Here is a 26,927-nt window from a genome sequence, read left to right on the forward strand (position 1 = left end):
TTTGTGGTTTACTTGGGGCAAAGCGGCCTCAGCGGGTCCTGCTTGGGCCAGCAGGGCGGCCAGGGACAGCCACTGCCTAGCCCGCGTCCCGCCTCGGGTCGCTTGCGGTAGACGCAGGGAGGGACCCTATAAACCTGGCGGCGCCAGCCCTCCCGCTGGGTCTCCTGTGGGTCCCGCGGGTCACGGCCCCCCGTGGGGGGGGGGGAGTGGGCGGGCATCTTGCTTTGGGGGGTCGGTGTGGGCAACGGGGCAGAGCCTTAAAGGGACCTCGCACCAAGCCCGCAGAGGCGCCCCCGACCCAGAGGCAGCCGGGCGGGCGGAGGGGGTGCGGTTCACCGCCAGCCAAGGTTGCCCTTACACGAAGCTCGCAGAGTCTCCGGCTTCAGATTTGAACGGGGGAGGCCGAGCGGCTGGGCTGAGGCTCCCCGCGGCCATTGGCTGCGGCGGCGCCGTGACATCAGCGCGGAGGGCGCGGGAGGGAGCGCGCGGGAGGAGCCTGCGAGGGGAGTGTCCGAGCGGCTCCGGCCCGGACTGCCCGAGGCCGAGAGGGAAACCAGCTCCGGCGCTGACATGGGCCGCCAGCCCGGCCGCCGCGCCGAGCCCACGGACGGGACAGCGCAGCCGCGCCGGCCCCGCGCTCGGGTCTCCGGGAACCGAGGTAGGCGACGCGCGCCCGCCCTGGCCGCCGAGCCGCCTGCGCCCTGCGAGGCGCGGGTGGGCTCGAGCCCCCCGGGGGCCCGAGAGGACTGAGAAAGCCGGGAGTGAGGGGTCGTGGGGCGGGGAGAGGGGCGTGGGGCACCCCCACTCCGCTCCGGGGCGGCTCGGGTGCCTGGAACCGGGCGCCGCGCTCCGTGCGTCCCAGCAGAGCGGGATTTGGGGAGCGGCGTGCGGCAGAGCGGGGCGCGGCGTCGCCGGCCCTGGGCGTTGCTCGGGGCCCCGTGGCGCGCCCCCGGCCCAGGAATGGGGCGTGCGGCGGTGTGGGCAGGAGCGCGGCGGCGGCGGCGGGCGGCCTCTCCGAGGGGGGCGTGTGCGCCCGGAGTCCCGCGAATGAGAGCCGGATCGTGGCCGTAGTGGCAGAGGCGGGCGCGCACGCCCCCGCTCGTACACGCGCCGAGGCACACGCCGCCCAGTGTCGCCCGGCCGCGGACAAGGCAGCCGCGGCGCTGCCTGGGAGGGAACGGCCCGGGGAACCGACGCTCCCCGCCCCCCGCCCGCGAGCCCGGCCCTCCCGCGCCGGGCGCCCGCCCCGCCCGCCTCCCTCGCCAGACTCGGAGGCCAAGGCCGGGAGAGGCCCAGGCTCCTGCCGGCGGGGCGGGGCGCGCCGAGTCTGTGGCCCCTTTGGAGCCCGCGCGCCGGCTGCGGCGCCCGGAGCGAGGCGCCCCCGGCGTGGTCTCGGGCTCCGAGCGGCCGGTGAATCATTTAACCACCACCCGCTCGGGCCGGCCCCCTCCCTGGAGCGCCCCCAGCCGGAGCTGCGGAACTGCCCGGTGCCCCCGGTGCGCCCGCCTGAGCCGCCCTGCCTGCCGGGTGAGTGTGCCCCTCTGCCTGGGCCGGAGAGCCGGGCGGGAAGCAGGGGCAGCGCGGGCGTCCCGGGGGAGGACTGCGTGCGTGCGTGTGTGTGTGTGTGTGTGCGTGTGTCACCGTGCGCGACCCCCGTGGGGGAGGGGTGTGCCCTCCTAACTGCCGGAGGAGACGCCGGGTGCTTTCCTTTCCTCGTCGCTGGGGACTTGTCCCTTCTGCCTCCGCCCGTGCGATCTGGTCCGCTCCCACCCCCCTCCCGGGGGTCCACGGTGCCCGCTCTCGGCCCAGGTCCCGAGCTGCCGCATTGGGAAAGGATCCTTGGACAGGCCCTCCTATGGAGGGGTAGGGGTGCTGGAGGGACCCCCAGTGGGGTCCGGCCGGGTGCAGGCGCCCTCATCCCGCCAGTGTAAACAACCAGGGCCTCCGACCAGGCAACTTCTCGGCCTGGCCTGGGTCTCTAATAACTCCCGGCAGCCCCCGCCCCCTCTCGAGCAGAGATGGAGGAGGGGACCACCAGCGGGATGGACTGAATTTTAAGAGAACAAAGAACAGGGCACAAAGGAAGGGGGAGCGGAGCTGTGGGTTTCTCCCAGAAATGGGGACTTTGCTGGACCCCGGCCAGGCCCAGCCGCGCCGCTGGCAGCCCCAGGGCGCCCGCGGCAGTAATGGGGCAGCCACTGCCAGCCAGTGAGGCCCCATCGCTGCTGGGTGGCTGGGGGCCACGCTGAGTGTGGGGTGCCCCCTGCCCTGTGCGAGGCTCCCTTGTGACTGATTAGCGTGGTTTATCTCCTCCAAACTTGGACTTTGCCTGTCCCATCCCTGAGAGCAGCTGCTCCTTCCCACCGCAGGGGAAGCTTGGGAGATGCCAGGGGTTCTCCTGGCCTTCCCGGGTCTGGGGATCCCTGCAGGGACCAGGAGGGGGCCCGTGTGGTGGAGCGAGCCTGCTCCCCAGTGGAGGTGCTTTGGGGGTGAGTCTCAGCCCCTCTGCTACCTCCCCGAGTCCTGCTCTTTGAGGACCCACTGCTCCTGTCCCGTTGTGTGGTTCAGCTGCTTTGAGCATTTCTTTTTTGGGGGGCGGTTTCTGCCTCATCTCTTCTCCCCTCGTCCATCTCTGATACACTCCCGTACACCAGGGTTTGTCCCAGTCCCGATGGGGACACGCAGCCTACCAGGAAGTCGCCTGCAAAGCAGATCCTAGCAAAGGTGGCAGAGGTGGGGCTGGGAGGGGCACCCTTGAGCCTTCTTTGCAAGTCCAGAGCTTTCCCTGAAGGGCCTCGGGTTGGCTGTGGACCAGGGCGTCCAGCCCCTACCCTTGGGGAGGCTGGTTGAGTTCTGTGGCAAGGACAGACTGTGCCCAGGTGTGACAGCCAAGCCCCTCCCTGCCCTGCCTCTTCCTCCTGTCCCCTCCCCCATGCCTTCAAGTTGAGTTGGGAGCGGAGGGGTCAGAGACCAGTGTGTCGCCTGGGACGGTGGCTTTGGGGCAGCTACTCCAGCCTTCCCTGTTGGATGCTCCTCAGAGGGAGAGGAGCAGGCCCTGGTGGGGGGAGGGGGAGGCCTCCCTGGAGGAACCGGGAGCTGGGCTGATGCCAGAGATAAGGCTTGGGGGTGGAGGCAGCAGGGTTGAGCAACCCTGGGAGCCGAGAGAGACCTGACCTGGGCTCAGCTGGGATCTTCCGACTTGTGTACTGGGCCTGGAGAGAGAAGGAGCGGATCCTGGAGCTGGGGTGGGGGCTGGGGGCGGGGCTTGGAGGGCCAGCTGCAGCCAGTGCCCCCAGGGTGCGCCCGGAAGGCTAGCCGGGCCAGCCCTCTCAGACTGGGTGAGTGTGACCCAACACAGCCCCGCGGTGACTAGCAGCCTGTTGTGAAAGAAGTTGAACCATCAGTTTTCCCGCATTCCCACTCACGGCGCTCCTGGAACTCCGGACTACAATCTGCCTCCCCGAGGAGCTGTGGGCCTCCTTCCAGCTAGCGGGCTCCGGAGTCTCCCCCAGGCACGGCCAGCTTGCAGCTCCGGGCTCCGGGCCAGGCGGCAGCACTGGCATCCACAGCCCTCCTTTGCCAGGAAGAAGGGAACTGGAGGGCTCTCTTCATGCTCGCATACCCAAGTCTCCCTGTGGGGGCTCAGGGGAGTAATTTGGGGGGTGTTCGTAAAAGGAGGCTGAGGGTCCCTCCCCTGCCCCCCAGCTTGCAAGAAATGATTCTTGCGTCCCATTCCTCCCAGGGCAGAAGGCACCAGAAAAGCCATAGCTCCATGCATCTCAGTGCTGAGCCACGGTGGCTGCAGCCCCCAGCTTCTCCCTGGGTCATCGGGAGGGCAGCAGGGGCAGCCCCCAGCCTCCCCGCCTGGGTCCCTAGTTACAGGGCTGAACTTGGCCCAGAGACCAGCAAAGCCACCTTGTCTCCCTGCCACTTCTTCTTCTGTCCTGCAGGGGGCGTCTTGTCTTGGGTCCCCACAGAGTGCAGCACTCCCCCCCCCCCCTTAGAATGGAGCCCCTTGGACCTGGCCCCACCTCCTGGGATGGTGATTTAAAGTTTAGTGAACCAGTAGAAGGGGAGAGCCCGCCCAGGATCCCAGGGGGCCAGCTGTGCAGTCCCATGTGGGGTGGGTCCCCGGGGACCAGGCTCTGTCTCACTGGGGGTGACCTTGCTGAAGGTGCTACTGGCAGCACCCGGGCGCTCTGGAATTCCTGAGTTATCTCTCACCCGTGTCCCGGCAGGAATGGGGGAGCGTCTCTCTTCCTGCCTCCACCTCACCATCCTTGTAGCACTGAGATCAAAGGAGCTTAAGTCCCGACTGAGAGAAGCCAGGCTCCTGTGTCCTGCGTCACTGAAGGTTGAGAGGGGAGGAGGGAAGGGGGCGGCCTGATCAGGGGAGAAATTGGTGAGGGCTGCCAGGCCCCACTGCCCAAAGGGACTCCAGTAGGTGGGAGGCCCCCACCCCCACCCCCGCCCCGGCAACAAGTCATCCTGAGAGCCCTGGAGACTTTGTAAAAAAGGACTTCGCTTTCTTAGCTGGGCACCTGCCGACATCATCTTCAAGGCCATGGGTAACGGCGCTCACCCTTACACAGTGCTGGGCTAAGTGCTTTGTGTGTATCCATAGCTCATTTAATCCTTGCCCTGGCTGGTGCTGTGGCTCACTAAGCTAATCCTCTGCCTTGCGGCACCGGCACACCGGGTTCTAGTCCCAGTCGGGGCGCCGGTTCTGTCCCGGTTGCCCCCCTTCCAGGCCAGCTCTCTGCTGTGGCCCGGGAGGGCAGTGGAGGATGGCCCAAGTGCTTGGGCCCTGCACCCCATGGGAGACCAGGATAAGTACCTGGCTCCTGGCTTCGGATCAGCGTGGTGCGGCGGCCATTGGAGGGTGAACCAACGGCAAAAGGAAGACCTTTCGCTCTCTCTCTCTCTCTCACTGTCCACTCTGCCTGTCAAAAATTAAAATAATAATAATCATCCTCGCCCTGATGCTGGGAGGCGCCTGGTGTCATCAGTTATCTGGAAACTGAGGCAGAAGCAAGTTGCCCAGTGTGGCGGGCTGGCGCATCCCCTGGGGAGTCCGCTCTTGAACCCCAAGTCTGGCAGACCCAGGGTGGAAGAGTTGCCAGCCTGCTGTGGAGTGAGTCCAGGCCCACTGCTGGCTCCCCCCGCCCCCCGGGGGGGACCCCAAGCATCGCACCCTCCCCCACTGCTCAGCTGAGTGCTGGCTTGGGAGAAGCAAAGTGAAAGCAAACCAGGCCGGGCAGATCTGATTTCAAACCCTGCTGCTTCCTTCTGAGCCAGGGCAGGAGGGAGGAGTTGGGCGGTAGGGCCACGCCCCTGCATGGGGGCCCCTCCCCGCCTCTCCCAGGGCTCCAGGAAATGCACAGTTTCCAGGAAGGACCCCCTCAGCAAGTGAGGTTGCCGGACGTCCTTGGCTGCCGGCTCCTGGTCGTCTTGACGTGTCCTTCCGGTCGCTCCCCGATCTGGGCCCCTGTCTCCAGGCTGTTCGCGTTCTCAGGCATCGAGGCAGGCTTCGCCTCCCTTTGCACGCATGCACGCACGCGCGGCGCACTTCCTTCCTCAGCAAGTTCTTGGAATGCATATTCTGGAAAACTCGGTTTTGCACCAAAATAATCTTACCCTTTAATGGCACAGCCAGGAGCTGCGTGAGGATGGCAGGGGCCAAGCAGTGCCCTCTGAGGGCCTCGCTGGGGCGGGGACAGTGGCCTGTGTGCTGCTGGCTCCTGAGGCATGGGGGGCCCACAGGAGGGAGATTGCAGCCTGAAACAGTGTGCGGCCCACAGTGCTCGCCCACAGCCTCGTCAGGCCTGGGGGAGCTCTATCCCGCCGCGGAGTGGAAAAGCCCCAGAGTGCAGAATCAGGCAGAGCTGGCTGCCTAATGCCTCCCTGTCCTTACCAAGTGTGTGGTTGGGTGACTCACTGAAGTCCTTCAGCCTCAGTTTTCTTATCTGTGAAATGGAGCCAGTGGCAGTCATCTCTGGTGTTGCTGGAAGGAATGCAGGAGATAAAGGTTTTCTGTTACTGTCATTTTTTTTAAAGAAGCAGTTTTAATCAAAAGCAAACATGCAGCACAATGCTTGGGGCAGAGAAAAATCTCAATAAATGGTGTTTTCTTTTTTGGTTTGCTTTTTTCTCATACTTGCTCCATGACCCCATGACCCAGAGATTGCTGCCTGTTCCCAGGAGGACCCATCCCTCAGGCTGGGGAGGGGTGGAGCCACATTAGCATTTCCCAGACTGGGCTGCACCACACAGTCCCACATCTGGCCCAGTGCACCCTGGGAGACAGTTTTGCAAAGTTGTCTTCATTATAAGTCACGGAACTGGATGGGAAGTGGAGCAGCTGGGACACGAACCAGTGTTCACATGGGATGCTGGCGACACAGCAGCGGCCTCACCTGCTGGTCTCACTCTTTTTTTCCAGCAACTAAAGGGTAAAAGTATCCAGGACTCAGGCTTCCCCACAGCTCAGAGCATTGCTCGCTTTTCCTGCAGGCTGGGGGAGTGTGAATTCCTTACCCAGAGAACATCTGCAGGAATCCAGCGGTGACTGATGAGTAATGGAAGTGGCTCGGGACAGCTCTGGCAATAGGAACATAAATAGTGTGCTGGTCACGTGGGTCGGGTTCCCGGTAGCCACGTCTTAAAACTTGAGAAAGGTGAAAATTTTTAATTTTTTTGAAAGATTTATTTTATCTATTCGAAAGACAGTTACAGGGCCCAGCACCGTGGCTCACTTGGTTAATCCTCCACCTGCGGTGCCAGCATCCCATATGGGCACCAGGTTCTAGTCCTGGTTGCTCCTCTTCCAGGCCAGCTCTCTGTTGTGGCCCAGGAGTGCAGTGGAGGATGGCCCAAGTGCTTGGGCCCCTGCACCCACATGGGAGACCAGGGAGAAGCACCTGGCTCCTGGCTTCGGATCGACGCAGTGCTGACCGTAGAGGCCATTTCGGGGGTGAACCAATGGAAGGAAGACCTTTCTTTCTGTTTCTCTCTCTAACTCTACCTGTCAAAAAAATAATAAAATATTTAAAAAAAAGTTACAGAGAGGGGGTGGGGGAGAGAGGCCTTCCATCCACTGGTTCACTCCCCACATAGCTGCAATGGCCAGAGCTGAGCTGACCCGAAGCCAGGAGCCAGGAACCAGGAGCTTCTTCTGGGTCTCCCACGTAGGTACAGGGGCTTAAGCACTTGGACCATCCTCTGCTGCTTTCCCAGGTACATTAGCAGAGAGCTGGCTTGGAAGTGGAGCAGGACTTGAACTGGTGCCCAGATGGGATGCCGGCAGTACAGGCCAGGGCTTTAACCCTCTGCATTTATTTATTTGAAAGGCAGAATTATAGAGAGAGAAGGAGAGATCTTCTATCTGCTAGTTCACTCCCCAAATGGCCAGACCTGGGCCTGGGCCAAAGCTGGGATCCAGGACCCTGGAACAACATCTGGGTCTTCCACATGGGTGCAGGGGCCCAAGGACTTGCGCCATCGTCCACTGCCTTCCCAGGTGCACTATAGCAGAGAGCTGGACCAGAAAAGGAGCAGCCAGCACTCGTGGGATCAGCATTGCAGGCAGCAGCTTAAACAGCTGCACCACAATGTCCACCCCAGTACCCAAAATATTGTCATTTCCAGGGGCTGGTGTTGTGGCATAACGGGCTAAGCCTTTGCCTATAATGCCTGCATCCCATAGGGGTGCTGGTCTGAGTCCCAGCTGCTCCACTTCCTATCCAGCTCCCTGCTAATGTGCCTGGGAAAGCAGTGGAAGATGGCCCAAGTCCTTGGGTCCCTGCACCCACATGGGAGAAAAGTATATCCCATTTCCTATAGTTAAAAATTACTGAGATCATGTACATTATGGCTATACACAGACTTCAGAATCCAGTGTATTTTTTATCTTTAAAGCATATTTAAATTTGAATTCTAAATTTTGCAGATACTCAATCAGTATTTGAGTTTTATAAAATGTGCAGTTGAAAAAGTAGATTGGGGTTGGTGCTGTGGCATAGTGGGTAAAATCTGCTGTCCTCAGCAGGGTGCCTCACTTCCTATCCAGCTCCCTGCTAATGGCCTGGGGAAGTGCCAGAGATGTCCCAAGTGCTTGGGCCCCTGCCATCCACGTGGGAGACCCAGAAGAAGCTCCTGGCTCCTGGCTCCAGATGGGCTCAGCTCTGGCCATTGTGGTCATTTGGGGAGTGAACTGGCAGAGGAAAGATTCTCTCTCTCTCTCTCCCCCTCCCCCCTTCCTCCCTCCCTCTCTCTCTCTAACTCTTTCAACTAAATAAGTAAATCTTTAAAAACAGAAAAAGCAGATTGATGCCCTCAAGTTGTTCCAAAAATACCTAAGCTTTCCCATAACTAAACAAAACATCCATTTTTAAATTTGAAAAAACTTTTAAATAAAATTAAAAATTCAAGGGTGGGCGCTTGGTGATTAGATTTGAGTCCTACAGGCAAGTGCCTGGGTTTGAGTCCTGGCCCTGGCTCCTGACTGCGGCTTCTCACCGATGCACACCCCGGAGGGCAGTGGTGATGTCTGAGTAGTTGGGGCCCTGCTACCTATTTTGGGAGACCTGGATTGAGTTCCTGGTTTCCAGCTACAACTGGCCTACCCCTGACCCCCACTACTGCAGGCATCTGGGGAGTTGGCCAGCAGATGGGAGCTTGCTCTGTTTCTCTGCCTCTCAATGAAAAAACACAGCTCCCGGGTCACATGAACCACGGCTTAGCCGCTAACTGGTCCTGTGTGGCAGGTGGCAACAGGATGGCAGAGGAGCAGAACAACCCCATGAATGAAGAATCTGAGAGATTTCTCTGTATCAGCAGTAGTAGGTCGCAGCGTTGTAGCGGCTGTAACAAGATAAGAATGGGGAGTGGTGGAGGCCAAATGACCGTGACAGCAGACCGTGGGCTCGTCTGCCTGCAGAGCCCGAAATGCTCGATCATGAACTTGATTACTGTGTAAGGCAGGGCAAGCTTAGTGGAGTGGCGTTTATTACATGTTAATCCAAAATTGAAGAAAAAAATGAGACACCACCCCCCACCATGCACTTAGCTATAACCAGTCAGAAACAGAGGGTGCGATGCAGACTGGCTCTCCTGCACATCTGGGGAGTCAGCCAGAAGGTGGACGGTCTCTGCGACTCTGTCTCTGGTCCTCTCTCAGCGCCACCCTGCCACTCACATAAGTAAGTCAGTCTTCACTATAAGGCAGAGAGGACAGAGGGTACAAAGTCTGTTCACAGCGACAAGAGACCGTGACACAGCGCAGAATAAACGCGCCAAGGAACGTGTTGGATTGACAGAAAGCAAGGCCACAAAACATGTTTCCAAACAAGACTTAGATGGTTGTGAGGAGTTAATGCAATAAACTCATTTCTTCCCAAGGTAGTTTATTTTCTTGCAATTCCAGTATAATCCCATCAGAATTTCTTTTGGAACTTAATCAACTATTTCTTGATTCCATCTGGAAGACTAAACAGATTAGAAAAGCCAAGAAAAAAGTCAGGGAGGAAAGTTAAAGTGGGGCTGTGGTCCTGCCGGTTATTCACACTCTGCCATAGGCGGTGACACTGTAAATCCAGGTGAGAGACAGACAGACCCGCGACCAGAGAGGGAACTGCACGTCGGGTCGGAATCTAACTCATGGCAAAGGTAGCATCTGATGTTTGGCCTGCTTTTCAAAACAAGACCTACTTCTGTAAGGGATCAGTATCTACAATTACTCATCATATTTTAATATTTTCCATTTTTTAAAGATTTGTTTGCTTATTTTGAAAGAGTTACAGGGTGAGAGGAAGAGAGAGAGATTCCATCCACTGAGTTCACCACTCAGATGACCAGACCAAACTGGGCCAGACCAAAGCCAGGAGGAGCTTCATCAGGGTCTCCCATGTAGGTGCAGGGGCCCAAGCACATGGGCCGTCCTCTGCTGCTTTCCCCAGGCCATCGCAGGGAGCTGGATTGGAAGTGGAGCAGCCGGGACTCAAACTGGCGCCCACATGGAATTGACTGCACTGCAGGCAGTGGCTTTACCCACTACGTCATGATGCCGGCCCCTTATGTTCCATTTTAAGTGATCTACAATTTTGTAAGTCATAGTAGTTTTTTCCAGTGAGTCGTTTTTAACCATTATAATACCTGGTAATTTTAGAAATGATATTTTCATAAGCTGAGGGATAAGGAAAGTCTTTGCTTTGTGATATTAAAATCAAACCATAAAACAGAGTTGACTAAAAGTTAACAAGTAGGGGCTGGTGCTGTGGTGCCACAGGTTAAGTCACCATCTGCAGCGCCGGCATCTTTTCTGGGCACTGGTTCCGGTTCATCTGCTCCACATTTGATCCAAATCCCTGCTAATGCACCTGGGAAAGCAGCAGAGGATGGACCAAGTGCTTGGGCCCCTGCACTTGAGACCTGGAAGAAGCTGCTGGCTCCTGGCTTTGGCCTGGCCCAGCCCCAGCTGTTGGGGCCATTTGGGGAGTGAACCAGCAGATGGAAGACCTCTCTTTTCTGTCTGCCTCTCATGCTGCAACTCTGACTTAAAAAAAAAAAAATAGTTAATGAATATTCCACAGAAAACAACAAAATCACCATAATTTAAATAGGCATGTGATAGATTTGTAGGAATATTTTAAAGACATGATAGTTAAAGGGTTAAGTACCTTTAATATTGTTTTTAAAAGATTCATTTATTTGAAAGGCAGAGTTACAAAGAGAGAGAGATCCTTTATCCACTGGTTCACTCCCAAAATGGCCGCGATGGCTGGGGAATGGGCCAGGCCAAAGCCAGGAGCCTGGAACTCATCTGGGTCTCCCTCATGGATGGCAGGGCCCAAACCGTCTCTCACTGCTGTCCCAGGTGCATTAGCAGGGAGCAGGGTTGGAAGTGGAGCAGCCGGGACTCAAACCCGTGCTCATGGGATGCCCGCATTGCAGGGCATCACTCACTGCATCACAAAATGCGTCTCCGAGTACCTTTAATGTTTAAAGAAATCACACAAACTCACTGGAAAAAGTGAGGTTTCCACCTCCAAGTATGAAAATGGGCAAAATCTTCCGCCAGCAATTCCTAAGAGAAAGGATACAGATTCCAATGATACTTTAAAAGAAATTTGCTTTATTTGAAAGGCAGAGTTACAGAGAGAGGGAGAGACAGAGACTGAAAGAAAGATCTTCCGTCTGCTGGTTTGCTCTCCAAATGGCTGCATCAGGTCAAAGCCAGGAGATGCATCATGGTCTCCCACGTGGGTGCAGGGGCCCAAGGACTTGGACCATCCTCTGCTGCTCCCCCAAGTGCACTAGCAGGGAGCTGGGCTGGAAGTGGAGCAGCTGGGACTCGAACCAGCATCTACATGGGATGCTGGTGCTGAGGGCCACAGCGCAGGTCCCCAGAGATCTGTTTTTTAAAAAATGCTCACCCTCCTTAATAATCAAAGAAATGTACTTTAGGAGTTAGGTGTAGTGGTGGCTGTGTTTTTGTTTTCAATTCAGTGAAAGGAAACACTGTAACTGATGTTGGAGCCATCCCCCTGGGTTGCTGGGCCTGCAACAAGATAACAATAAGAAACAAAAGTAGTTTACTACTGAGAAGGCTGCATCCTGCGGAAACAGCTAAGGCAACAGCTAAGGCCGTGGGCGGATTTAGCTGAAAGGAAGGTTAGGAAGTCTCAGGCAAAGATGGAAACAGTGCCTTTATCAGATGGCTGATGGGATGTAGAAAGTTCGAATGTTGGGGCTTCATTGCAAATAATGTAGCACAATTTGTTACCAATAAATATTTTCACCCCAATGTGAACAATGCTCGCCTTTTTCCATGCAAAGTGCTTATCAAGGGTATTTCAAGAAAAATAATGGAAATATGGAATTAAAAGATGAGTTTATTTTGGTGCAAAAAGTTTTAAGAAGGTGAAATGAACATTTTATTCAACTGAATCTATTTATAAAAAACTATCATCATATTGAGATATTTTGCATTCTCTTATTTTAAAAATGTACTTGAAAGGTAGTGAAACAGAGAGAATCCTCCATCCACTGAGTCTCTCCTCAAATAGCAGAACTGAGGCTGAAGCCAGGAGCCCGGAACTGCATCTGGGTCTCCCCAGGGGTGGCAGGGACCCACACACCTGGGCCATCCTCTGCTGCCTTCCTAGGCACACCAGTAGGGAGCTGGACCAGAATTAGAGCAGCCAGGATTGTTACCTGTCACTCCCGTGTGAGATGCTGGCTAACCCGCACCACAGCGCCAGCCTCTGCATTCTGTTTTTGGTGCTGAGTCTTTGAAGTCCAGCCTGTATTTTATACTTTGATGGATCTCAGCTTGGACGCCCCACATGTCAGGGCTCGGTAGCCACAGGAGGCCAGTGGCTGCCATACTGGATACTGAAGGTGTGGATTGGTTAGTAGCCCCTAGGAAGGTGGCAGGCAGTTGAAGTCTTTGGTGTGGATTCATCCTTGTCTGGTTCACCTTCTGAGCCGTGCGCTAAAGGACCCACCCCCTCCCTCTGCTTGCAGCTGTGAGACAGCTGGGTCTTTGTTCCTGGTCCCTTCTAGGAACGGGTCACCGAGGCAGAAGATGTTCAGGAAGAAATGGGGTGTGCCCAGTGTGGCTGGCAGAGGTACCACTGAGCCCTCGGGCCTGGCCTGGATGGACAGGGCCCGGCCTGGAGTTCTTGGAAATGAGGTTAGAGCAGCATCTGGGCTTCCGGGAGCTGCCTCAGGGCAGGACCTCGTGCCCACCTGCCTCCGGCTTCTGGTTGATCCTCTCCACCGCTCAGCTCCTGTGCAGGCTTCTTGGAGCAGGAGGCGGGAATGGGATGTGGGTGGGAAGGATCCCATTTGGAGAGGCTTTGCATGCCCCCCCCCCCCGTAAGGGCGGATCTCTCATGGGGGCGTCAGTGCGGTGGGTGTTGGTTCCCAGGGTGGTGGATGAGCACCCTCTCCAGCCCCATCCTGCTCCTGCTCCGGCCCTCTGTGTGCTCCTGTCTGCGAGGGCTGGGCCGGGGTCTGCCAGGCCTGGGCTCAGATCGCATTTAGAAGCTGTGAAAGGGAGAGTGAGCCTGTCTGAGCCACGGTTTCGCTTTCTGCAAAATGGGACCAACCACGACCCCCTCCTTGCAGGCAGGAGTGCTTTGAGGTTCAGAGGCGTATGTTGTCCCCAGCATAATGCCAGCATGGAGCAGACACCCAGTAAATGGGAACTGTTGACAGCAGTGCCTTTTCTGCACACAGTCTGGTGGTTGGCCTGCTGCTGGCTGCCCTCGGGTGACCCCTGCCCCCTCTTGTTTTCTCAGCTCCCTCGCGTTGACCCGTGTAGCTGAGCTGGGGCCGGAGGAGTGGCAGAGGCAAAGCCTTCACCTGCCCAGGGCGTCTCAGAGCTGTGGGAGGCTGGCCCCCAGCTCGGAGCTCCAGTGTCGCTGGATGGAGGCCAGTCTCCGGTGGGGTGGGAGTGATCTTATCACTCATCTCCTGCTCAGCTGGGGAGGCTCAGGCACCAGGAAGCAGCTGTTGGGGAATGAGTCCTTCTGGGGTGGGTGGGAGGAGGTCCTGGTACCCCTGTGTCCTCTGACAGTTGTACGCCGCCCACTGCCTCCTCCCAGACACGCAGAGTCAACCAAGGACCTAAGAGTGCATGGAGCTCAGGGTGAGGAAGAGAGAGAGGCCAGGGGTCAGAGGGAGATCTCCCTATGAGAGGCAGGCTGGGGGATGGATGGATGGATGAGAGTGAGAAATGAACGGAGAATGGAGACCCGTTCTCACTCCACGCCCCGGTGAGTGCCTCGTACTGGGCTGCAGCTGTGGAGTCCTGAGAACTGGATCATTTAAACGGGTCTTGAAGCTAAAGTGTTTTCCTTAAGGCTTTGATGCTCTGGGATTTTTTATTTTATTATTATTATTATTATTATTATTAAAGAGGATCACCACATTAAAGGAAACTTTTTTAAGCCAGTTTGCCTCTCAAGCCTAGCATAGCTGTTCATCTCTCTGCGTTCCCTTTGAGTGTGTGTCTTCACTCTCAGTGTCACTGCCACCACCGCGTGTACACACACGTGTGCTGCGCGTTTTCCTTCCCCCGGAAGCCTGGGGGAAGCCGCCTTCCCCATTGGTTGCTGGTGCTGTCCCCGTGTGCCGGCTTTCAGGGCTGGGTGAGGGTATTTAAGCAATGGCTCCTCATTGTCTTAGCCACGCCTTCCTGGTTGAGCAATCTTTGGCTGCGGCTGGGCCTTTTTTTCCTCCTTTTCGATCGCTCCCTGGAGTAAGCTTCAGAAGTGAGGGCCGGGCCCCTGCTTCTTTCTTGCCGTTATTTGGGAAACGTGGCCCCACTGCGGGTGCCCCAGGACCCACCCCATCCTGGGATCATTTGACCCTGAGCAGCTCCTGGATCTGGGTATCTTTCTCCCTTCCTGGGGGTCCCAAGTTCCAGCGGCTCAGTAGGAGGGAATTGGCCCTCTCCTGTTTCCTGGCTCATTTCACCAGCGAGCTCTGGCCTGGTACCTGGCCATGAACCCAGGCAGGTGTATCTGAGGAGCAAGGGCCCCCGGGTCCCTCACAAGCTCCATGACCTTTGGCAGCTTCCTTGTCCTCACAGCCCAACCAAGGCCACTGGGTCTGCCACTGGGTCTCCCAGATATCTGGATCCTGCGGTCTCAGTGGGAGCCCTGACGCTGAGGGTGCTGTTTCAGCGACCCCAGGGGCATGCAAGAGTGTCCCCTGGGATGTTGGAGGAGCACACCAGGACTTCTATTATTTGAAAGAGTTACAGTGAGAGAGGGAGAGGGAGAGGGAGATCTTTAATCCACTGGTTCATTCCCCAGATGGCCCCAACAGCCAGGACTGGGTTAGGCAGAAGCCAGGAGCTTCTTCCCAGTCTCCCATGTGGGTGCAGGGGCCCAAGGACTTGTGCCGTCTTCTGCTGTTTTCCCAGGCACATTAGCAGGGAGCTGGATTGGAAGTGGAGCAAACCAGGCTCCACCCAGCGCCTGTATGGGATGCCGGCACTGCAGGCGGCACCTTACCTGCTCTGCCACAGTGCCGGCCCCTCTATTGTTGTTTTTTAAAGAGGACAATTAAAGCTTGTGAATTAACCTATGGTGTGACAATGGACATGTATGTAACCTGTAAAAAACACATACAAACTACATGTTAAATTTTTTTTTTTTTAATGTGAGCTTGCTCCCACACTACTGACGGGGGCATTGTTCCGTGGATGGATTTCTGGAGTGAGGATTAGGCCCTGGCTTCAGGTCAAGTCCTTTAATTCCATCTTTCCACTCTGAAGGGGTGATTCCAACATAGCCAGCTGTTTCTAGGGTCTATGAGATCCAGATACTTACCTGGGACAGATATTATGTGTTTCCACCCTGGACATTTCTAAATATCATTTTTAGGTATTTGAGAGGCAGTGAGAGAGACACAAGGAGAACCCTCATCCATGATGCAATGCCCAGGGCTGGGCCAGGCCAAAGCTGGGAGCCGGAAACTCAGTCCAGGGAACTACATGTGAGGGAACCACATGCGCCACCCCTGCTACCGTCCAGGGTATGCATTAGCAGAGGCTGGAGTGAAGACCTGGAGCCGAGAATGAAACCAACAGACCCGGATGTGGGATGTAGGCATCTCACCCATGAGGCCAAACACCCTTCACCCATCCTGGTTTATTTAAAAAATAAAATAAAATAAAAATTGTAGCTATTCAGGCTGAGAATATTTCCTGAGAGTGCACCTTAACCTCCTTGTGCAAATAGCACACTCTTCAAATGTGAGGGCTTAGGGGCCGGCACTGTGGCGTAGTGGGTAAAGCCGCTGCCTGAAGCGTCAGCATCCCAGTACCGGTTCTAGTCCCGGCTGCTCCACTTCTGATTCAGCTCTCTACTATGGCCTAGGAAAGCAGTAGAAGACGGCCCAAGTCCTCAGGCCCCTGCACCTGTGTGAGAGACAGGGAGGAAGCTCCTGGCTTCTGGTTTCGGATCAGGTCAGCTCCGGCTGTTGTGGCCATCTGAGGAGTGAACCATCAGATGGAAGACCGCTCTCCCTCTACCTCTGCGTCTCTGTAACTCTGCCTTTCAAATTAATTAATTAAAAATAAAACAGATGTGAGGGCTTTTTGGCAGTGCACATGGAGGAGCTAAAATATTCAGAATAGTGCTGAAGTCAGCTAAAACACCACCCATTGAGCTTCCTCCTGGAATATGTAACAATGTGTCAAAGCATGCGGGCTTCTCTGGGTCACTGAAGGAGTCTTCCCGCCTTATCTTTGCAGGACAAGGCTAGTGAGAGTTCAGGAAGACACTAGATCTTTCTCTGGAGAGCCCCGCCCCTCTGCAGGGCTGTGGCCCTTGTCGCACTGTTTCTTGCATAGTTTTGCAGCTTCTTGTGCATCTCACAGAACCCAGGGCAGGGCAGAACGCTTCCCCTGTTTTGGCAAAGTTGCGTTCTAGCCGGGGGTAGAGTGTCGCCACCTCCCCTTCCATGGGACAGGCCCGTGCCCACCAGCTGAGCCCAATCTCTGTAAAAGCAGACCCTGGGTTCCAAGCAGCCCCTGGAAGGCCTGGCGCCCCCTTGGGTGCTATCCCTTCTCTGTCCCCCTCATCGGCTCCTGGTGTCTCTGCCTCCAGCCATGCCCTGGTTGTGCCCCCCTCCAACCTCCTCCTCAGTCACACACACGCCCCAGACTCCCTCCTCGCCCCGAGCTCCTACAGCCGCCTCCACGCTGCATTCTTGCCTCCCTTGATCCAGGCCTCCAACGCCAGGAGCCACCGGAGCTTTCTCATAGACGGAGTGCATCACTTGCCTGCTAGCGAGTTGACAGTGTCTTTGTGTGCCATGCGTGACATCCAGACTCCTGCCTGGACCCTGGCCACGTGGGTTCTCGTTCTGGGCCTTTGCATGTGCTGTTTGCTCTGCCCGGGCTATTCTTGGCACGCTGGCTCCTTCTCAGCTCGTGGTGGCCTTTCCTCCCAGGGACTGCCCCAGCCCCCTCTCTCCCATACTCACATCACCCTACACCCATGGACACAGCAGGATACACACTGTTGAAGTTCCTCATATAAAATGGCCTGAAATTTGCATGTAACCTAAACGCACCCTCCCATATACCTTTTCCAAAAAATGTTATTTAAAAGGGGGAGAGAGCAAGAACTCCCATTCATTGGTTGATTCCCCAAGGGCTTGCAACATGCAGGGTTGGACCAGGATTGAAGCTGGGAGCTGAGAACTTAATGTAGTCTCCCCGTGGGTAGCAGGGACCCAATTACTTCAACCATCGCCACTGCTTCCACGGTGTGCATTGGCAGAAAGCTAGAATCAGGTGTAGGAGGCGGGACTCAAACCCGGGCACTCTGAAATGGAACATGGGCACTTTAACTGGTGTCTGCACCGCCAGGATCAGTGCCCACCTCGCATACCTTCAGTCGTCTCTAGTTGACTTCCAGCACCCAACACCAACACAGATACCATGTAAATAGTTGTTGGACTGTTTTGTTCAGGGAATAGTGGTGAGAAAAAATGTTTTCCTGATCAGTACACCTGCACGGCTTGTTTTTTTTTTTTTTTAAGATTTATTTATTTATGTGAAAGAGGAACAGAGAGGTGGAGGCACAAAGAAACAGATCTTCCATCTTCATCCACTGGTTCCCTCCCCAAATGACCACACAGTTCAGAGCCAGGAGCTTCTTCTGAGTCTCCCACGTGGGTGCAGGGGCCCAAGGACTTGGGCCATCTTCTACTGCTTTCCCAGGCCATAGCAGAGAGCTGGATCAGAAGTAGAGCAGCTGGGACTCGAACCGACACCCATATGAGATGCTGGCACCACAGGTGGTGGCTTTACCTGCTATGCCGCAGCACCAGCCCCACATGCAGAATTTTTTTTCCTCCCAATATCTTCAATCTGTGAATGAATCCGTGGATGCAGAGCATGTGGCTATGTAGAGCAGTGGTATATGCATAATCACAGGTCCACATTTGGTAAGTCGTCAAGTGCCATTCAGTGAATGAATGACAGTAAGGAGTGCCTTTTGTAGCCAGCCCAAGTCATGGCTAAAGTAGTGTACCAAAAACCTGTCTAGCGTGCTGCCTGGAGCTGGTATCAGGTGCACAGAACACCCTGGGGCAGGGCTGATGGAGTGGGCGGCTGGCTGCCCGGGACAGTGACCGTGGGCACTGAAGCATGGGTACTGTGTGTTTCAGGGTGAGCTGCAGAGTAGAAGGCCTGCATGGCTGCCCCAGGAGAGCTCGGGTTTGGCTCCTGCCTTGGGCTAAGACCGCCAGTGCCGGGCTACTGCCTGGGCGTTTGGAGTGGGCTGTCCTCTGCTCAGAGGCTGCTAGGCGGGCCCCTCTGGAAGGTGCTGTTCTCTGAATAGCTTGCCAGGAAGGATGGCTAAGGGGTCCAGGATGGGGGTGCCCCCTCCAGTCCCAGGCCTGGGGCTGAGCTGCTGGTGTGGTTGGTGTAAACCCAGCCAGGGTTCTGTTAGTGGGGCTGAGGATGGAGCAGTCTGGCCTTCCATAGGAGCCAGGGCGAGCTGCCAGCCACAGCTCTGTTGTCCCTTTCCCTACCAGGAAAGTAGGCTGTGGCTTCCGGGGTGGAGTGGGGCTGTCCTGCCCAGGAGAGGTTGTGGGGAGTGGCCCCAGTCATTGGGTAGCCTATTTTAGCCACTTCCCCAGCTGAGTCATGGTGCTTAGCAACACCCCTCCCAAAGCCACAGCTCCCTGTTGGCGTGATTCCCTCCTGGGTAGGTGCGCAAGGCCTTTCACACTGCCTCTGCCCCCCGGAACAGCCCAGGCCTCGGGCCAGAGCGAGTTCCTCCCTCAGTCCTGCTTGCTGTCCGGCATTGTGTTGCATCTCCTCATCCCCAGCAGATGAAGGTCTCTTTCTCCGTCTCTCCCCCTCTCTCTGTAACTCTCTCGAAATAAGTGAGTTTTTAAAAAGATTTATTTTATTTATTTGAAAGAGTTACAGAGAGAGGTAGAGAGAGAGAGAGAGAGACAGAGAGAGTCTTCCATCTGCTGGTTCACTCCCCAGATGGTCACAACTGTCAGAGCTGCGCCGATCCGAAGCCAGGAGCCTCTTCCAGGTCTCCCACACGGGTGCCATCTTCCACTGCTTTCCCAGGCCATAGCAGAGAGCTGGATTGGAAGTGGAGCAGCCGGGACTCGAACCAGTGCCCATCTGGGATGCCGGCGCTGTAGGCTGGGTCCTTAACCCACTGTGCCACAGCACCGGCCCCAATAAGTGAGTCTTTAAACAAAACCATTGGGGCCGGCGCTGTGGTGCAGTGGGTTAACACCCTGGCCTGAAGCGCCAGCATCACACGTGGCTGCAGGTTTGCGACCGGCTGCTCCTCTTCCGATCCAGCTCTCTGCTGTGGCCTGGGAAAGCAGGGGAAGATGGCCCAAGTCCTTGGGCCCCTGCACCCATGTGGGAGACCTGGAGGAAGCTCCTGGCTCCTGGCTCCTGGCTTTGGATCTGCATAGTTCTGGCCATTGTGGCCATCTGAGGAGTGAGCCAGCAGATGGAAGATCTCTCTCCCCCTCTCCCCCTCTCCCCCTCTCCCCTCTCCCTCTCTCCCTTTCTCTCTCCCTCTCCCTCTCTGCACCTCTGCCTCTTTATAACTCTGTCTTTCACATAAATAAATAAATATAGCTTAAAAAGCTCTTTTTCAATGTCCAGCAAGGAAGGGGTCCAAGACAGCTGGGGTCCTGAGGGAGTCCCTTTCTGTCCTGCTGCCCCAGGGAGGAGGGGGCTACAGTGACCAGCAGTCCAGGGCAGGGGCAAGGTCTGGGCCTCTGGGATCTCAGAGCCTCAGCTCAGACTGGACAGGACAGGTGCAAGTGGCAGGTTTGGGGGCCGGTTGCCCCTCGCTTGAGGAGCTGCTCTAAGTCCTGGTCTCCCACGTGGGTCCCGGGGCCCAAGCATCTTCCGCTGCTTTTCCGGGTGCATTAGCAGGGAGCAGGATGGGAAGTGGAGCCTCCGGGACTCGAGACAACTGGCCCCCATGGGAGCCGCCTGGAGGCAGCAGCCCCGCTCCTCCCCTCTCTCCTCTCCGGACCCCTTGGCCAGCAGTGGCAGGAGCACTGCACTGGTGACATTCACTGAGATGCGGCTCCTGAGAGGTGGGGCAGGGCCTGGAGGAGGGGAGGAGGAGGGGCTGGGCCAGGGTGTTGGTTTCTAGGCCAGCTCTGTCCTCTGGGGGATAAGCTGGGGGAGGCACGTGGCTTCCCTGTTTTCTCATCCGTGAAACGAAAGAGTGGCGCTGGGTGGCCCTCCCAGCTCTTTGAGATCCTGCACCCTCTGAGCGGAGCCAGGAGCCCGCTGCAGGCGGAAGTCGGGGCCCTTGGCTTCCGTCCTGCTTCACTGCTCGCCGTGGGCATAGCAGGAGCCAGAGGACGTGGCCAGGACCACGTGGTTCAGTTTCCTTCTGTGCCCAGCGTGACGGAGGCAGAGCCTACCTACCTCACCTCTCCCCTGCTTTTTAGAGAGTTTGTCCCAAGTTTGACCTAGGAGCCCCCCCACCACGCCCCCAAGTGTTCAGGGCTCAGCGAATCTAGCCCAGAGGCCAAATCAAGCCTGCTATCTGTCTTTGTAAAGAAAGCTGGTTTTTGTTTTGTTTTGTTTTGTTTTTACTGGTTACTGCTAAAGGCTACAATTTAGGAAGAGCAAGGAGGAGAGATGCACAGGGCGAGGTGTGGGGTGGCGGGTGCACCCCCTGCGCTCACCTGGCCTGAAGCTCTCTGTAAATAAAGTTTTATTGAAACATAGCCACGCCCAAGTGTGTGCATATCCTGGAGAGATGGGGGGGGGGGCACGTGCTGGGAGGGGGAGCTCTCTGACTGGGTGGCAGCAGCTTGTTGTGGGTGTAGGGGTCAGGAGTGTGCAGGGCTTGCGGCGCAGAGCCCTGGAGCTGAGCTCAGGGCAAGATGCAGGCAGAAGAGGAGAACCTGGGCGTCGGGGGCGGGCAGGAGACCATCTGCGGCATTCACTGCGGGGCAGGATTCTGTGGTGCGGGAACCCTTCAGAACCTTCTGGAAGCTCAAAGGCTAGTGGGGAGATGAGTGTTACCAGCAGGGGTAGCGTGGTGTAATGGTGCCTGTTGGGAGAGGCGACGGCCCAAGTGCGGAGGAGGGGCAGGTGGCCGAGGACGCCCTGGCTCTGGAAGGTTCCTGGGAGTGGCAGTGTCCCACCTGGGCCCTGAGGATGCTGGGAGCACAGGTGGCAGGGAGGGGCGCAAAGGGGAAGTGGGAGAGGACAGGACGGGGGCAGGGAGACCTGTTGGGTGGATATCAAGGGTCAGGAAGCTCTCAGGGTCTGGGCTCTGTGATGGGAAGGGTGGACTGGGAAGGAGGGTGCCCCGAGGACCACCCCCACCCACCATACCTGGTTAAGTCCCCGCACTCATCTCTCCCACCTGTCCAGCTCTGCTGGACTTAATATGTAGGCCAAGTCCTCCTGGGGAGAAAGGGCCTGGTGTGGCCCCACCACTGAACTTCAGCTTGACCTTGCTGGGTGGCACCTCAGGGCTCTCCTGGGCTCTCCTGCACAGTGGGTTTCTGATTTAATCATCTGGGGTCTGCAGGTCCCAGGGGGGCTGAGTCATTGAAGATGGAGTCCCTGCCTCCCTCTGTGTCTAATGGCTAAAGTCTCCCTGAGACCAGAGCGGGTGGGTCCCCAACAAAGGGCTTGGGGCCTCACAGTGGAGGTCTCACAGTTCAGGTCCTTGTCTCTGGGGTGCTGGAGGGCTGGGGAGCTGGCTCTGTGGGTCCCAGCAGCCCCACCCCAGTTCTGATTCAGAAAGAGAGCTGGGCTGCCCACGCGCGTGGAGGCACCAGGGCCCCTCCCGTCTGCTCCCTTCCCGCTGAGGACTGTGACTCAGGTGGAGGTGTCCACTAACGCTGCCAGAATCAAGGTTAGACAGCAGGAAGAACTTACAGCCTGTCTGCCTGCTGGCCCCTGGCATGGCTTCTGCACCCTCCTGTTTGCTCTAGGAGAATCCTGGTTTGCAGAGTTGGGGAGACACTCTTGTTTAAAAGAGAAGATTCTTCTCTCTGTCAGGTTTCAGGGAAAGTGCGTGTCTCTGGCTGCTGGAACCCTAGCCTGGTTTGCAAAATCTCTATTTTCCCTGAGGAAGGGTCTGTGGGTGAAGAAACGGGCAGTTAAGAAATTGGGGGCTCGATCTGCGTGCTTTCATTCTGCGGGGGAGGGGTGCCGGTGCCGTGCGTCCAGCTCGCGCTGACCTTTTGCCTCCTGCTCTGCCCGCAGCCCCGTGAGTGCGAGCGCCGCGTTGTCACCCCGTCCACCCCGCGCTTGGACCTCCGATCGCTCCGGCAGACCCGTCTGCTCCCTGCGGGAGGGCCCGCCTCCCCTCCCGTCCGTCCGCCAAGATGCCGATCCTCAAGCAGCTGGTGTCCAGCTCCGTGCACTCCAAGCGCCGCTCCCGCGTGGACCTCACGGCCGAGATGATCAGCGCCCCGCTGGGCGACTTCCGCCACACCATGCACGTGGGCCGGGCGGGGGACGTCTTCGGGGACACCTCCTTCCTCAACAGCAAGGCAGGCGAGCCTGACGGGGAGTCCCTGGACGAACAGGCCTCCTCCTCCTCCTCGTCGTCCAAGCGTAGCCTCCTGTCCCGGAAGTTCCGGGGCAGCAAGCGGTCCCAGTCGGTGACCAGGGGCGATCGGGAGCAGAGGGACATGCTGGGCTCCCTGCGGGACTCGGCTCTCTTCGTCAAGAACGCCATGTCCCTGCCCCAGCTCAATGAGAAGGAGGCTGCCGAGAGGGGCTCCAGCAAGCTGCCCAAGAGCCTGTCCTCCAGCCCCGTGAAGAAGGCGCTGGCCGGGGAGGGCGGCGTGGAGGAGGAGGTAGGCGCGGGAGAAGGGGGTCCCCGGCGGAACGGGGCCACGGGCCCCTCCTCCCCTGACCCCCTGCTGGACGAGCAGGCCTTCGGGGACCTCACCGACCTGCCCGTGGTGCCCAAGGCCAGCTACGGGCTGAAGCACGCCGAGTCCATCATGTCTTTCCACATTGACCTGGGGCCCTCCATGCTGGGTGACGTCCTTAGCATCATGGACAAGGAGGAGTGGGACCCGGAGGAGGAGGAGGAGGAGGAGGAGGTGGATGGCAGTGACCGTGACCACGAGGGCGCCCGTGGGCTCAGCCAGGCCCCGACCCCAGCCGTAGCAGCCCCTGCCCTGGTGAGGCAGGAAGCCGGCAAGGCTGTCCCTGAGGACGAGGGCTGGGCGGCGGCGGCCCCCAGCCCCGGCTCGGCCCGCAGCGTGGGCAGCCACACCACGAGGGACAGCAGTTCCCTCTCCAGCTGCACCTCGGGTGTCCTGGAAGAGCGCAGCCCGGCCTTCCGGGGGCCGGACAGGGCCCGGGCCGCTCTGGCCAGGCAGCCAGACAAGGAGTTCTCGTTCATGGACGAGGAGGAAGAGGATGAGATCCGCGTGTGAGGCGGCGGCGGGGGCTGGTGGCCGCTCCACGCCTTCGCCCCGCCCCCACCCCCTGCACCCTCTGACCTTAGATGCAGGGCCAGCCAAGAGCAGCCCGGCGGTGGGCCACAGGCCCTGGACCTGGCGGACGAGGGGCATCGGCGGCGTCCGCGGGCCTCGGGAGGACTTGCGGAGCCGGCTCGGGCGCCGTCTGCCAGCCTGACCTCATTCCGCGCCCTGCCTGCCCGAAGCTGCCCGGGACCCGGGCTGTGTTCTTGCAGCAGGAATCGGTTTTCCTCCCTGGGGCTCCCTTTCCTGCAGCCTGGCCTCAAATGGCTGCCAGATGTGAGGCTGACTGAGTTCCTGCCGCGTGCAGCCGCAGCAGGTCGGCCCAGGCCTCAGCGCCAGCGCCCCGCCTCTCTCCTGCCTCTCTCTCCTCCCTCCATCCATCCCTGGCTCCCGCCCCCGGAAGCGGAAGCAGGAGGCCAGCCAAGGACACTACACAAAGCCCCCTTGCAGGGGGAGAGACCCTGCTGGGAACAGAAGGCAAGCCGCTGGTCTTTGCGAATCTTCTAGAAGGGGGGCCTTCTGGGACGACACTAGAGACAGGGGCAGGGCACTGCCCTGTGGGTTGGTTTGTTCTTTATTATTCTGTGTAAATCTTTGTAGGGCAATATCGCCAGCGAGCGGCGTTGGTAGGCCTGCCCGCCGAAAAGCCCGGATCGGAGTAGAAAACCTTTCTCCTGACAGGTCAAAGTGCATATTAGAGGACGAAGAAGCCAGCTCACTTGTAATGAGCGCTTCCAAACTTAGAACTGCGTAGGGTGGGGGTCTGTGCGTGTTGGCCCCCTGCCCCGTAGCTATTAACAGCTCAAGCAGGCCAATGTAGACAGTTTTTGGAAAGCGATTTTTAAAAAATAATAGACCATTCCTGGGGGTGGGGGTGGGGGCTGGGTTTGGGCTCAGTGGGTTCCTCTCCCACACACGATTTCCCCTTCCTTGCTCAGCTCCCCCCTGGGCCAAGGCCCACGGTGGGGTGGGGGTGGGATTGCCAGATTTAACACACACACACACACACACACACAAAAAACACAAAACGAATGCAGAGTTAAATCTGAATTTCAGGTAAATGACAATTGCATTTTTTTGGGGGGTGGGGGGAGGTAGGAGTTTGCCCGTGTGGTATTTGGAAGTTGTTCAGGTTTCCCCGCTGTGCCCTGGAACCACCCTAGTAGAAGCTGGGGTGTGAGCCCAGGGGATTGATTCTCTGTCCTGGGAACAGGCTGACCCCCCTCCCCTCCCCTCCCCTGGGGTCTTCATGTAGCCAGTGGGGGAGGGGAGAGACAGAAGTAGCTGCCATAAGGGGGTTCTCGCGGGGCGGGGCCGGCTGCTACTTCCGGCCTCCTGTCCTTGCCAGACCCCGCCACTGAGACACTAACTTAGCTGGTGCCCTGTGCCCACAGGTGCACTCTTCCCCATAGTTTTAGCTCCTGCAGGGTTTTGGGGGGTCATCCAAAGGGCTGCCCAGCCACCCCTGAATCCACCTAAGCCAGATTCTAAATAAGCTGTGTATTTTTTTTTCATGATATTGTTAAAGAAGCAAGGAAACATTAAAAGTGCCCTCTAGCACCGGTGGCGTGGTCTGTGCTCTGGGAGAGGAGCGTGGGGTGGGGTGGGGGCAGGGCAGGGTCCGGGAGGGGGGCCAGGGCGGCCTCTGGCGGCTCCTCTCTCAGCCCCTCGTGCACTCCCCTCCTGCAGGGACAAGACACCTTACTCTGCCTCTGTGCTAACAGGGCCTTGGGACTGGGGGACCAGCTGCCCTGGCCCCTGCCTCACATCTCTCCGAGAAGCCACCAAGGCCCTGCCTGCTGAAGCCCCTACTTGTCAGCAAATCCAGAGACATGGCGGGGGGCGGGGGGGCTACATAGGCCCTGGTGGGGCTCAGGTCCTGCTGCGAGCTGTGCCCCTCGCCCCCAACCCTCTGCAGAGAGCTTCATGCCGGCCCACTCGTCCTCTCCCTGGGACGTAATTAAAATGGCATCCAGGTCCCTGCACCCCTAGACGGCTCATTAGAGGTGATGGTGGCCCCCAGGGAGGGAGTGGGGCTGCAGCCCAGTGGGAACAGGAAGGTACCCGGGGGAGGAAGTCCGGTCACTTGGGGCCTGGGCAGATGCTGGGGGGCTGCCCCTCCCAGGCGCAGCATAGCCCTCCCCAGAGGGAAAAGCACTCGGACAAACCAGCGATTCTGCAAAGTCCAGGAGGAGGCGGCCGCCCCTGGCCCCAGCGGCTGAAACGTCGGGACAGCGCTGGCCATTCTGGAAGACCCACGGACCTGTAGAGAGGCCTGGTTGCTTCCCGGCTTTTTATTGTTTTTTTTTTTTTTTTTTTTTTTTTTAAAGATGTATTTATTTGAAAGGCAGAGTTACAGAGAGAGAGAGAGGTCTTCCATCCACTGGTTCAGCCCTCAAGTGGTCACAGGGGCCAGGCCAGGCCAAAGCCGGGAACTTCATCCGGGTCTCCCACATGGGTGCAGGGGCCCAAGCACTTGAGCCGTCTTCTGATGCTTTTCCAGGCTCGTGAGCAGGGAGCTGGATTGGAAGTGGAGCAGCCAGGACTCCGTCTGATGCCCATGTGGGATGCCGGCATAGCGGGCAGCGGCTTAACCCACTGCGCCCACAGTGCAGGCCGCACTTCCCAACATTTGGGTCAGGGCCCCGTGCAAGGGGTGTGGGACAGTCAGACCGAGAACTGGCCTAGGCAGAGCCGGGGCTGCTGGGTGCCTTGGGCCCCTGCCCCTGTCTGAGCAGTGTTGCTTTCTCCACCTCTGATTAGGCCCTCGTTCAGTTGTTTTCCACTTTGTAGCTGTCGCTTTGTTTGCAGTGAGGTCCTACGTCGGACACTTACATGCGCTGAGCCAGATCTTCGTTGGGCAGGGCTGGGTCCTGGGGGTGGGGGTGGTCTTTCCCCTCCTTAGTCGCTGAGGGTCTTCTGAGTCACCGAGGGCTCGGCAGAGCACGTGTCACCTTAGAGGTGCTCTGTGCGGCCCCTGTCCTACCTGGGACAACTGGGGGTTAGGGGCCAGCAGTTACTTCGGAGTGATTCGGGTCTCGGCTGCCACCTCTCCACAGCCTGGCCCAGGGATGAGCCAGCGCCAGTCCCACTGCCCACCCTGCCCAGGCCCACCTGTCCCTTCTCCACAGCCCCCAGAGAAGGCCTGGTGTGTGGGTGGTCGTGGCTGCCGCTTGCAGGCGCCGTCCTGTTGTCATCGCTCTGCGAGGTGGGTACTGTTGCTATGGCCCCTTTTACAGAGGAGACAAGTAGAAGAACTGGTCCACCCAGGGCTAGTAAGTGGAGGAGCCGGGCCCAGGCACGTTCCGGAACCCAAATGCCAGCAGCAGCTGGGGCGGGGCCAGGCTGAGGGCTGAAGCCAGCCGGGAACTCAGTCTGGGTCACACACATGGGTGGCAGGACCCAACTACTTGAGCCTCACCTGTCCC

The 26,927-nt window shown here is 58.0% G+C and overlaps 1 protein-coding gene across 2 annotated transcripts; it reads left to right on the forward strand.

Annotated features, from left to right (window-relative positions):
- The first annotated feature begins 518 nt into the window (after nt 1-518).
- Nucleotides 519-25,059, forward strand: CDC42EP4 (CDC42 effector protein 4). Of its 2 annotated transcripts, none has more exons than XM_051825914.2 (2): nt 519-658; nt 22,262-25,059. In XM_051825914.2, the coding sequence occupies exon 2, from the start codon at nt 22,384-22,386 to the stop codon at nt 23,449-23,451; it is 1,068 nt and encodes a 355-aa protein (XP_051681874.1). In that variant the 5' UTR covers nt 519-658; nt 22,262-22,383; the 3' UTR covers nt 23,452-25,059. The 2 variants fall into 2 exon arrangements, with proteins under 2 accessions (XP_051681874.1, XP_051681873.1); XM_051825913.2 differs by lacking the exon at nt 519-658 and adding an exon at nt 1,306-1,527.
- Nucleotides 25,060-26,927: the final 1,868 nt, after the last annotated feature.

The sequence above is a fragment of the Oryctolagus cuniculus genome, chromosome 17, assembly GCF_964237555.1.
Source record: "Oryctolagus cuniculus chromosome 17, mOryCun1.1, whole genome shotgun sequence".
NCBI lineage: Eukaryota > Metazoa > Chordata > Mammalia > Lagomorpha > Leporidae > Oryctolagus > Oryctolagus cuniculus.

Bases quoted from the DNA above. Each gene is read 5' to 3' on its own strand.
- CDC42EP4 (XM_051825914.2), top strand. From the start codon at position 22,384: ATGCCGATCCTCAAGCAGCTGGTGTCCAGCTCCGTGCACTCCAAGCGC.